The sequence below is a fragment of the Myotis myotis genome, unplaced genomic scaffold, assembly GCF_014108235.1.
Source record: "Myotis myotis isolate mMyoMyo1 unplaced genomic scaffold, mMyoMyo1.p scaffold_m19_p_1, whole genome shotgun sequence".
Lineage (NCBI taxonomy): Eukaryota > Metazoa > Chordata > Mammalia > Chiroptera > Vespertilionidae > Myotis > Myotis myotis.
The window spans coordinates 77634751-77646941 of NW_023416313.1; the positions used below are offsets into that span (position 1 = coordinate 77634751).

The 12191-nt window shown below is 39.9% G+C and overlaps 1 protein-coding gene and 1 non-coding gene across 7 annotated transcripts in view; one reads left to right on the forward strand and one right to left on the reverse strand.

Moving 5' to 3' along the window:
- FBH1 (F-box DNA helicase 1) overlaps nucleotides 1–12191 on the reverse strand; it is a 64516-nt gene that overhangs the window by 32024 nt on the left and 20301 nt on the right. For 5 of the 6 annotated variants that reach the window (XM_036342077.1, XM_036342109.1, XM_036342102.1 and 2 more), the window contains 6 exons: nucleotides 10799–10929; nucleotides 10558–10693; nucleotides 8010–8200; nucleotides 5852–5944; nucleotides 5409–5503; nucleotides 599–767 (listed from right to left, as the gene is read on the reverse strand). In XM_036342077.1, coding sequence (XP_036197970.1) covers nucleotides 599–767; nucleotides 5409–5503; nucleotides 5852–5944; nucleotides 8010–8200; nucleotides 10558–10693; nucleotides 10799–10929 — 815 coding nt within the window. The remainder of the gene's footprint in view (nucleotides 1–598; nucleotides 768–5408; nucleotides 5504–5851; nucleotides 5945–8009; nucleotides 8201–10557; nucleotides 10694–10798; nucleotides 10930–12191) is intronic. The other variant, XM_036342083.1, reaches the window with a different exon arrangement.
- On the forward strand, nucleotides 6857–6987 carry LOC118661607. Its single transcript, XR_004969384.1, has one exon. It is a non-coding gene; the product is annotated as a small nucleolar RNA SNORA62/SNORA6 family (small nucleolar RNA).

The window sequence follows — 12191 nt, forward strand, 5'->3', positions numbered from 1 at the left end:
AAGTTAAACCATGTCCATGTATGATTTGAAATGGCTTCATTAGGCTTCCAGGAATTCACATATATTAACCCAGAAGATGAAGTAGCTCATGGCAGATACTATTACTACTACTACTACTACTACTACTACTACTTCAAGATGCAGACCAAACTCCAAGAGGCCCCTAAGTAGGGAAACTCAAAGTTCCTTGAAGCCTTCATATCTAAGGGAATGCTGATTCAGAGGCCTCAAGAGACCTGGGCCAACTGCACCTCAGCTTAGTCTTCTCCCTCTTGCCCAGTTCCAAGGAAACCCTAAAACTGACCAATCATACTGCTAATATTCTGAACTCTAGACAAGTCATCCTGACTTTCTGTGCTGCAGTTCCAGATAAATGAGAGAGATTGCCCAACCTTAGACATTACTTGTAAACAGTGTATTTTTATCAGGTAAAAGTATAAATCACTACATCTATCTTTCTATTTCCTGTCTATAAATGGAGATAAAAGCATTCAATTTTCTTAGTGCCATTATGGTATAAGTCCATATGTGATCATGATAATCGCAACATGAAAACAGTAATTAGACATAATAATAATGGTGGCAACACAATACTCACTGCCGCCCAACCTGTCTATACGCCATGGAGTGAAAGGTTTTGCAGGTGACATTGCTGGGGAAGACTCGCTCGGCCTGCTTTGCGATGCTCTTGTTAAATGTCACATAAAGAAACTTGCTCCCAGACCACTTTTCAGCATACTTGACCAAGGTAGATGTCTTCCCAGTGCCTGGGGAAACCAAAAGGAAAGGAAATGTCCCTCTGACCAGAAAAAAAATGTTCCAAAGAATGCCTTAATCAAGTTTTATCCACATTTATCTCGCCTCTTGCTTAAGACTAGACAATGACAAGTTTCCAATACTGATAAAAATAAACAACAGTATAGTGAAAAGAACAGCAGATTCTAAGCCAGATTAACCTGTGTTGGAATCATGGCTCTGTTAGTTGAGTATCGAAGTGCAAGCCACTTGGTCTCAATGAACTTCAGTGTGCTTCTCAGCCATGAATGAGTAACAGTAGAGTCAGGCAGGATAAAGATAATCAAAATAACAGCAGAATGCAATAAATGGTAACTATGGCTGGCCTAGGACTCATTAATGCTTCAATGGCAAGAGCATACAAATAAGATTCATTCTGAACTCTATTGTCTGCCCTACCTCTCTACCAGTCATTCAATCATTCAGTTAGTCTACTGTCATTCATTTAAAAAGTATTTATTTGAGTAGAGTACCTACTATATGTTCATTTACAGTTGTATGCTAAGTACTAGGAGTATATTAAAAAACATGAAGCAAGGTTCCTACCATATAATCTAGTTGGAAATAAAATACCAATACAGTTGAAACAATTAGAACAAAACAAGAGTATAATGATAACACAGTAAAGTGAGAAAGAATATGGATTTGGAAACAAAATAAATCTCACCTGTCAAAAAAGAAAAATAGTACTCCATTTCCAACCTTATTGGGCTGTTTTAAAGATGAATGACACAGTGTAGTATTTATAAAGTGTGCGTGTTGGCTATTCCTATTATATAATCAGGTACGAAACAGTTAATAAGTATAATTAGCTATAGGTAAGAGTTCAGAGATCATATAGGACTCAAATGACTAAAGAAGCCTCCATTAAGAAGAACCAGAAATGATGGGAGTCAACACAGCAAAGAATAAGGGGAGGAAGGGGGTGAAGCGAGGAAGAGGAAAAATGCTGGTTTTTAGAAAGAGATTCAGCTTTTACTAGGTGTACCGGTTAATAATGCGAATTTTTTTCAATAGATGAAGTTACACATATGTTGATATATATGCGATTTGATATTTATGCTATTTTGTTTATTGACAACAAGCTTCAAAACTTCATACGTCAAATTTTCTAAAGGTGTTAACATCATAGATATTTTTACGCTAAAATGTCAAATTTTGTGCCAAAAATAGAGCATTTGTGGGAAGTTTTAATTCATTACTTTATTTGGAAGAAAAGTACTGCTGAAAGTTATCATATACTTTGGGAAGCTTATGGTGAACACTAGTGGGCCGGTGCACAAAATTTGTGCATGGGGGTGGGGTGTCCCTCAGCCCAGCCTGCACCCTCTCCAATCTGGGACATCCCTCTCACAATCCTGGACCACTGGCTCCTAACCGCTCACCTGCCTGCCTGCAGATTGCCCCTAACCACTCTGCCTATTGACCTGCTTGCCCCTGACTGCCCCCCCTTGCAGGCCTGCTTGCCCCCAACTGCCCCTCCCACCGGCCTGATCACCCCAACTGCCCCCTACTGCAGGCCTTCTCACCCCCAACTGCCCTCCCCTCATGGCCTGATCGCCCCTAACCGCCTCTGCCTTGGCCCCGCCACCATGGCTTTGTCCGGAAGGACATCTGGAAGGTTTCCCAGTCTAATTAGCATATTACCCTTTTATTAGTATAGAAGATAGAGGCCTGCTACACAGGTGGAAGCAGGCTGGCCAAGCCCCCATCGGGGTGGGGGTCCCCACTGGGGGGCATGGTCAGCATGGGTAAGGGGCTGAAGGCCGTTTTCAGGCTGACCACACCCCCATCAGGGTGAGGGTCCCCACTGAGGGGCATGGCCAGCCTGGGTGAGGGGCTGATGGCTGTCTGCAAGCTGGCCACGCCCCCATCGGGGTGAGGGTCCCCGCAGGGGAGCATGGCCAGCCTGAGCGAGGGGCTGAGGGCCGTTTGCAGGCTGGCCACACCCCCATCGGGGTAGGGGTTCCTACTGGGGGATGTGGCAAGCCTGATGAGTGGCTGAGGGCCGTTTTCAGGCTGGCCACACCCTCTTCAGGATGAGGGTCCCGGCTGGGGGACATGGCCGGCCTGGGCAAGGGGCTGAGGGCTGTTTCGGGGTGGTTTGCAGGCTGGCAAGCCCCCGGCTTTGTCCAGAAGGTCTCCGGGTCTAATTAGCATATTACTCTTTTATTAGTATAGATGCTCCATCTCAAGATATTTGTGAATGCTGGTTCAAACGCTTTAAAAGTGATGATTTTGATGTAAAAAACAAAGAACATCCAGGTCAACCAAAAAAGTTTGACGACCAACAATTACAAGTATTATTGGATGAAAATGTGTGTCAAACTCAAAAACAACTTGCAGAAAGATTAAACATTGCTCAGCAAACAATTTCCAATCATTTACAAGCAATGGGAAAGATTTTAAAGCAGTGGTTCCCAGCCTTGGCTGCACATTAGATTCACCTGGGATTCTTTTAAAAATCCTGATTTCTGGGCCTCATCCTCCAGAAATTCTGTTTCTTTGTTATGGGGTGGGGCCACAATATTAGTAACAAAGAAACAGAATTTCCGGAGGATGAGGCCCAGAAATCAGGATTTTAAAAAGATTCCCAGGGTGATTCTAATGTGCAGCCAAGGTTGAGAACCACTGTTTTAAAGGAAGGAAAATGGTTGCCACATCAACTGAACAAAAGACAAATGGGAAACCAAAAAGTCATCAGTAAAATGTTGCTTCAATGGCACAAAAGTCTTTTTTGCATCAAATTGTGAATGGCGATGAAAAGTGGATTTATTTTGAGAATCCCAAACGCACAAAATCATGGTTTGATCCAGGTCAATCATCAACATCGAATGCAAGGTCAAATTGCTTCGGAAAGAAGACAATGCTCTGCGTTGGTGGGATCAGGAAGGTGTGGTGTATTATGAGCTTCTAAAACCAGGTGAAACCATTAATACTGGTCGCTACTGATAACAAATAATCAATCTGAACCACACTTTGATCGTAAAACGACCAGAATGGGCCAAAAGACACGGCAAATAATTTTGCTTCATGATGACGCACCATCACACACTTCAAAATCTGTTAAAGACACTTTAAAAGATCTTGCCTGGGAAATATTAACCCACCCACTGTATTCACCAGACCTTGCTCCTTCAGATTACTGCTTGTTCCGATCGATGGCACACGCACTTTCTGAGCAGCACTTCAAAACGTACGAAGAAACGGAAAATTGGGTCTCTGAATGGTTTGCCTCAAAACAAGAAAATCTGTATTATTAACTGGTTAGTAGTGCAGATTAATTATTAACCGGTTAATGATGCAGGTTAATTATTAACCAGTTAATAATACGGATTAACTAACTGTTAACCGATTAATAATATAGATTAATTATTAACCAGTTAATGATGAGGATTAACTATTAACCAGTTAATGATGAGGATTAACTATTAACCAGTTAATGATGAGGATTAACTATTAACCAGTTAAAATGCAGATTAATTATTAACTGGTTAATAATACAGAGTAACTATTAACCGGCTAATAATGCGGATTTTGTAATCCAAACAAAACACAATAATTTTAAGAAAAACATCAAAAGTGTATTATTCAAAGTAATGTCCACCGCTAGCTACACATTTCCCCATCTTTCAGGTAATTTGTGGATATCGTCCCAATAGAAATGTTCTTGTTTTGAGGCAGACCAGTCAGAGACCCAATTTTCCACTTCTTTGTATGTTTTGAAGTGCTGCTCAGAAAGCGTGTGTGCTATCGATCGGAACAAGTTGTAATCTGAAGGAGCAATACAACAAAACAGTATACATATCAAATCGCATACATATCAACATATGTGTAACTCCATCTATTGAAAAAAATCAGCATTATTAACCAGTACACCTAGTAATTCTACTTCTATCACTTATTTGTTTATTTAACCTAGGGCTAGTAATTTTAATTTCTCTGAGCTTCAAATCCTCATCTATAAAACAGCGATAACTAACTAACCTTACAGAATGCTGTTAGGATTATCACAGTGCCAGGCACATGACAGGCATTTAAGAAATTGCTATTGTTGTTTTTAGTAAGATATGTAGGCAGAAAAAAACCGGAAAGAAGTTCCAGGTAGGAAAATAGCATGACCAAAGGTTCAGAAAAAAGATCACTAAGTACTTTAAGAAACTGTAAGGACAATGATCTGACTGAGGCATGAGAAGAGTCGAAAATATATTTAGGAATGTAGGTTAGAACCAAATGGTGGAAGGGCCTTCTAGACTTCACCCAACAGAAATCAGGAGCTACTGAAACTCTGAAAGGAGATTAATGTGACCTGCCCATCCATAAGCAATCAGTGATTGAGCATATATGATGATAAATGACGGGTTGGATCAATCCCTTTGGTAATTACTCTGCAAACTAATTCCTATGAACTATTTGTCTCACCAGGAATGTGGATGCTCCCTGGTGTGGTAAGAGAAACCAAGATTTAATTGGCAACTGCTTTTTAGATTATTTCATTGAAGTAGTTCAATAACAAATCCAGGTAAAGGTACTCTGGCAGGTAATAGGGAAGGGGGATGCAGTAATAAGTCAAGAACCTGACTCTCTATTCCAGTATTGGCGAGCTCCCTTACCTGCAAATGCCATAATTTTTACCACCTGGAGAGGTTCCATCTTATGGTTCAGAATCAGCTGTTGTTCATGTGTAAGTTGGATGGTTGTTTTCCTGCTATAATCATTACAGAAGAGAAATTAGAAAAACACAATGGAATTGAAAAGACCAGATGATAGACTATCAAAAACCAAACAGGCAAATCAGATGAACAAAATTTAACCAAAGAAAAGATCTCCCTTTTGGGGTGATAAAAATGTTCTAAAACTAGATTATGATATTGATTGCACACTCAGTAAAATTACTAAAAATCATTGAATTGTAAAATTAAAATGGGTGAATTTTATGTAAATTACACCTCAATAAAATTGTTAAAACAAAACACCTCTCCTCCTTAAGTATGAGAAAGAGTCAAGAATGGAAAACCTCTCTCCCTCTCTCTCTCTTACTTATCTATATACATACCCTGGCCAAACCGATGTTTCCTCTTTAACTTCTGTGGCCTGAGTACAGGAATTCTCCTGAAGATACAGGCAATAGAAGATGTTGTAATGAATCCTAACAGGAAAAAAGCAGATTTAGAGAGTATCAAATTAAGTCATAATCTGTATCTTATTTTTCCTCGGTTGTATTTAGATTCTTTACCATTTCCAAAAAAAAATAAAAATAAAAAATTACCACCATTTTATGATAAGAAGGAAATAAAATAATTTAAATATACCTAGAGCTGACCAAAGCCCTCTTAGAGAGCACAGTTCTGGAAAAGACCCTGGCTCCAGAGTGCAATGGCAAAAGGACAGAGACCAGGGCATGCTCTTTGGGGAAAAGGCATTAGCTGCTACCATAGAGACAAATAATCACAAAAACAATATGAATCAGTTGAAAACAAATGTAAATTCCGCTCCTAGTGAGATTCTTGTTCAACATCAATGTAACGTAGTCTTATCTTTGTGAGCCTCCGTTGCTCCCTGTGAGGTGATATTGGTTTAGATAGAAGCATGAAGCACTTTCTATCTTTTAAGGTTCCAAAGGAAGGGTGCTACACGGCTAACAAGATATGATTACCAAGAACTAGAAAACAAAACATCCTCCAAGTCACCAATAAGAACCAAAGACAACAGAGTGCACTCAACAGAGGCACTGGACATGGTTAAACATGTCCCATCACAAGTCACTCCAAATCTCTCTTATGTTCACATGAGCCGAAACTCATCTCCTTCTATCGCCCAGGCCCTAGCTGGTTTGGCTCAGTGGATAGAGTGTCGGCCTGTGGACTGAAGGGTCCTGGGTTCCATTTCGGTCAAGAGCACGTGCCTGGGTTGTGGGCTTGATCTCCAGTGGAGGGTGTGCAGGAGGCAACCAACCAATGATTCTCTCTCATCATTGATGTTTATAGCTCTCTCTCTCTCCCTCTCCCTTCCTCTCTAAAATCAATAAAAAATAAAAAATAAAAAAATATTATCTCCCAGGACTGTATACTGTTAGAGCTTGGAGTTGAGAATAATGAACTCACAAGTGTATGTGAGGGGCAAGTTTTTCGTTTACACCACAAGGGTCTCTAGCCCAATGAATGGAATTTGATAGCAATCCTTGCTACAAGTGGAAAAATAAAAGATTACCTCCCAGGTAAAGCAGGAAAAAAATGATATAAACACAACATACATGTTTCCCATTCCTCATCTAGGTTCATGTAAACGTGCAGATAATTTGTAGGTTCATATTTGCATTTATGGTCATTATTCATCATTTGTGTATTTGTCTTGTCTGAATTATGTCATGAAGCTCCTTCTTCCACATCTCAATGCCATGGAGTGGGAACAACATAAGTGATATTTAATGAATGAATTGAAATGTATCTCAGAAACACAGCAAATACTCTGACATTCCTGGAGACTAAATGTTCCATCCTTGAACTTTACCATGACTGACTGGCCACAGTTCATCTAGTGCCATCCCATGTTCCTCCTAAGTCTCACTAATTCCAGAAAGGAAATCCGAATCTCCTCTCTAGAACGTATGGTTCTCCTGGATCTTCTGCACTGTCACACTGCCTATCTCCATGCCAGGGCCTTCCAGGAGCTGCGCTTCATACCTTAAATGTCATCTAACTCCTTACCTGGTCTACACAACATTTTCCTTCATCTGGTCACTGCAGACTCTCATAATCATATACCACTTTCCCTCTTATTCACCACATACTTGTCACTAAACTTCTCTGTTCTTTGTATATACTAAATCCATTACCATCTTTGGGCCCTTAAGTTATCTATTCCTTCTGCTAAAATGCTCTCTCCCCAAAAATGGCCAGCTCTTCTTGACATTCAGGTTTCAATTCAGATGTTACTTCCTCAGAGAAGCTTTTTCTCACCCAATCTAAGGTAGTACTCCTCATTTCCCTTGCCTATCACTCTGGTTTTTTTTCTTTGCACTACTAATGACTCAGTAAAATGTTCTTGTTTAACATATTTACTTATGCAGTATCTGTCTCTCCTCACTAGGTAACAAAACTGAGCTGTGTGAGTTTTATGGCTTGCCTAGTGTGCAAGTGGCAGAGTTGGGACTTGTTGCATGTCTAGGACCTTTCACTCTATCGGAGTTTTCATTCTCCCTCCCACCACTTTACCGATTGCTGATGTTGATTCCCTTCTCCCTCATGGCATAGAGAAGCACGGCGATGCAGTATAAGGTCTCAGTGATGTCTGGCATTGTCACAGTGGAGCTTGGTCTTCTGAAGCAGAAGAGTAACTGCTGGATGTCATTCACACTACTGGAGAGGAGAACAATGGCTGCTACCAAAGCCCACACGTTGACACCCTAGAGGGAAACGGACAAGGAAGGGAAAAAAGACCCCAAAACACAGGTCACAATTAATAAAGATCACATCAGACAACCAGTGAAAAAACCCAAGGCTGGGGATCAGGTGCCATCCACAGATTGTCTAAAATGAATGCAAACTTCCCAAATGATATCTGGGAAATAATGGCAACCTTTCTGGATTCTTTCTTCTTCTTCTTCTTTTTTAAAGTATGGTATATATTTTTTAAAATAGTTTATTGAGTTTTAGAGAGAGAGGAAGGGAAAAGAAGAGAGAGAACCAATGATGTGAGAGTGTAACACTGGCTGGCTGCCTCCTATACAATCCCTACCAGGAATGGAGCCAGCAACAGGGCATGTGTCCTTGACTAGCAATCGAACCAGCAACCTCTTCCTGCATAAGACAACGCCCAACCAATTGAGCCACACCAACCAAGGCTATATTCCTTTCTCCTAATCAATCTGGATTTGAGTGCTTAGTGCAACTAAATAACATGTATTAAATATTTTACATAGACTCTAGCATTGAAATGATGCTCTCACCTCCCCACCCTTCTTCTCCACATCAGTATGAGATCTCAGATTCACAGATACTCAACAGTCACAACAGTATCACTATTAAATGGGTGCCTACTTGGGAGGCACAAAAGATGGGAGATACAAAAGAAGACAGCATTCTTTAGGGGGGGAAGTCAAGACTGACAATTCTCTGGCATTAAGATATTAATTTACTACTCACTGTATGTTATTATTTAATAATGATTAAATATTAAGTTAAATAAATATGAAATAAATCATTGAAAATCTATTATTACAACACAGTATGCTCCACTTAGTAACATCTAAGAAAATGTTCACTAACATGGAAATAGTCAATAATGGGACATATATCTTTATCATTAACTTTACTACAAGTCTCTCTGTTTAAAAAATGCATTCCAATAAAGGTACATTCCCTACACCTCTCACTATAACCATCCTGTGAAAGAAAACTCACTCCACCATCATCAACAATCACTTCACTGAAAACAGAAAGAGAAATGCACATGGATGGGTTTTCAGTCCTCTACTGGCTGCAGAATACAGGTTGAGGTTGCACCGAGCTTCCAAAATAAAATTTGAAAATCCATGATCTAAATGAGAAGCCACAAGTCAGAAAACTCAGGACTATTTCCAGCTTCTCATTAACTCATTATACATCTGTAACAAGACCCTGAATTTCTCTGGTCCTCATATAACCCACTTTGTTGATGGAATGGGCTGCCCTGTAAAGAAATCCTTATTAATCAAAGTGTTCAGAGGTTAGATAACCATCCTCTGTTAAGGATTCCTCAACGGAATGGAACATTAAACTGAATGTGTTTTTTTAATGTTTTTATTTATTTATTTATTTATTTATTTATTTATTTGGGGGGGGGGGGGGAGGGAGGGAGAAGAATAGAAAGAGAGAGAAGTATTGATGTGAGAGAAAAACATCAATCTGCTGCCTCCTGTACACCTTCTACCGGGAATCAAGCCCGCAATCTGGGCATGTGCCCTGACCAGGAATCGAACTGGCGACATATTGGTGCACAGGAAGACACTCAAGCAACTGAGCCACACCAGCCAGGGCTGAACTGAATGTTTTGGGTTGTTATTTTTTTAAATCTTGACAGGATCTCTGATATCTTCTGAGAACAAATCTTGTAAATAAATTATTGAGCAATTCTGACTTATGCAGTCACAAACTTCATTACTCATTCTCGGCAGCAGAATGGCAATGCTGGGACCGAGGCCATTCTCTAAATATGCACTAGAGGGGGTTTTTTGTGTGTGCGTGTGTATGTGTGTTTTTTTGTTAATTCTCATCCAAGGATATTTTTCCCACTGATTTTTAGAGAGTGGAAGGAAGGCAGGTGAGAGAGAAAGAGAGAGACAGACAGACAGACAGACACATTGGTTGCCGCCCATATGCGCCCAGACCAGTGCAGGGAATGGGACCTGCAACCCAGGTATGTGCCCTTGACGGGATTCAAACCCGAGACCCTTTGGTATAAGGGCCAATGCTCTAATCACTGATTCATGCTGGCCAGGGCTGAACTGAATACTTTTTAAAATTACTTCCAGATTTAAGAATCTACAACAATGTGGACTTTTACTTCTCTAATGGGACCAATGAAAGAATCTACAACAATGTGGACTTTTACTTCTCTAATGGGACCAATGACAGGATTAAGGCTTCAAAACAGAGATTAAAGAAAGATTTTTAAAATAAATCTAAAATAACCTTTGGCCAAACTTAATCACCAAGACACTTTTCTTCCAATAAGAAAAATGTGTCACTTTGCCCAAAAATTCCCCACAGCCTCTTCACTTACTGCAGCAGTGATGTAAAGGTCAGGGAGGTGTTGACGCACACAGGCCTCTGCCTCAGGAAGGAGGTGGTGATCCCTCAGACTCCACAGTGCCCTTTCAGGATCCATACTTGGGGAGCATTTAGTGGTGGCTGTATAGCTGTAAGACATTCACAGAGGAGTCCATGAGAAAGATGATCCTAAGTGATTATATATGCCAAAGGACTTCAGAATCTGTCTTCTTCAAAGGAGAAAAGCAACTCACCGGATGAGGTTCAGCACACAAAGATCCGACTCTTTCTCAATACCCTGGTTCAATAGGATGCCATCCACTTTGCTGACAGCTTGCTCTTCATTCATCAGGTATCGATGATACAGCTTTTTCCAAGGAATGAACTATATAGTTGAAAAAAATCCAAAATAACTTGTAGGCAATGGCTATTAGAGAGATTAGGCCACAAACATGTGGATTGCCTTCTACCAATAAAAAGCAATTATCCCTGGTTGGTATGGTTCAGTGATTGGGTGCTGATCCATGAAACAGGAGGTCATCAGTTCAATAGCAGGTCAGGGCACATACCTGGCTTGTGCCTCAATCCCCAGCAGGTGGCATATAGGAGGCAGCCAATCGATGTTGATGTTTCTCTTTCTCTTTCTCAAATCAATAAAAACATATTGTTTTAAAAAGGCAATTATAACTCACAATTCAAAAGCTGAGCAAATAGGGTACAAACATTACACAAATTTTGGTTGGAAACTAGGAGAACTAGGTCTTGGTTTTGGTTGGAACACTAACTTAACATAGAATCTGGGAAAAGCTAGTACTTCAATTTCACTATCGAAACATCAGCACACAATGGCTCAGAGTTCCAATGATGATTAAAAAAATGAAAGCTGTGTCTATACTAATATCAGACAAGAGAGACACTAACTCAGAAATTATATTATAAGAAGACTATACAATGACAAAAGGGTCAATTAACCAAGAAGATGTAACAATTATAAGTATATATGTACTAACAACAGAGCTCCTAAATCTAGGAAACAAACACCAACAGAATAGAAGGAAGAAATAGACAGCAATGTAATAGCAATAGAGGCTTCAATACTCCACTTTCAAAAATGGATAGCACAACCAGTCAGAAGAGCAATTAGGAAACAATCATTTCATTGAACCTAACAGACCTACACAGAACACTCCACCCAACAACAGTAGAATACAGTCTTCTCAAGTGAACATGGAACATTTTCCAAAAGTGATCACATGCTAGGGCACAAAACAGATCTTAACAAATCTTAAAGGATTGAAATTATAGAAAGTATCTTTTTCAATTCCTGTGGAATGAAATGAGAAATCAGTAGCAGAAAAAGAAAAGAAAACCCCCACAAATACATGAAAATTAAACAGCACACTCTTAAAACAAGCAATGGGTCAAAAAAGAAATCATGAAGAAATTAAAAAATACCTTGAGACAAATGAAAACAAAACACAGCATACCAAAACAGATATGAAGAACCTTTACATATGGGTGTGAGTAGGGGTGTTAGGACAACACGTGTAAAGAAATATGCAGTCTTTGGTTGGAATGCAACAAATCACGCGTTGTGGATAGAACACAAGGGTGTGCTGAGAAGTGAGCAATGAGGCTGGGATAATA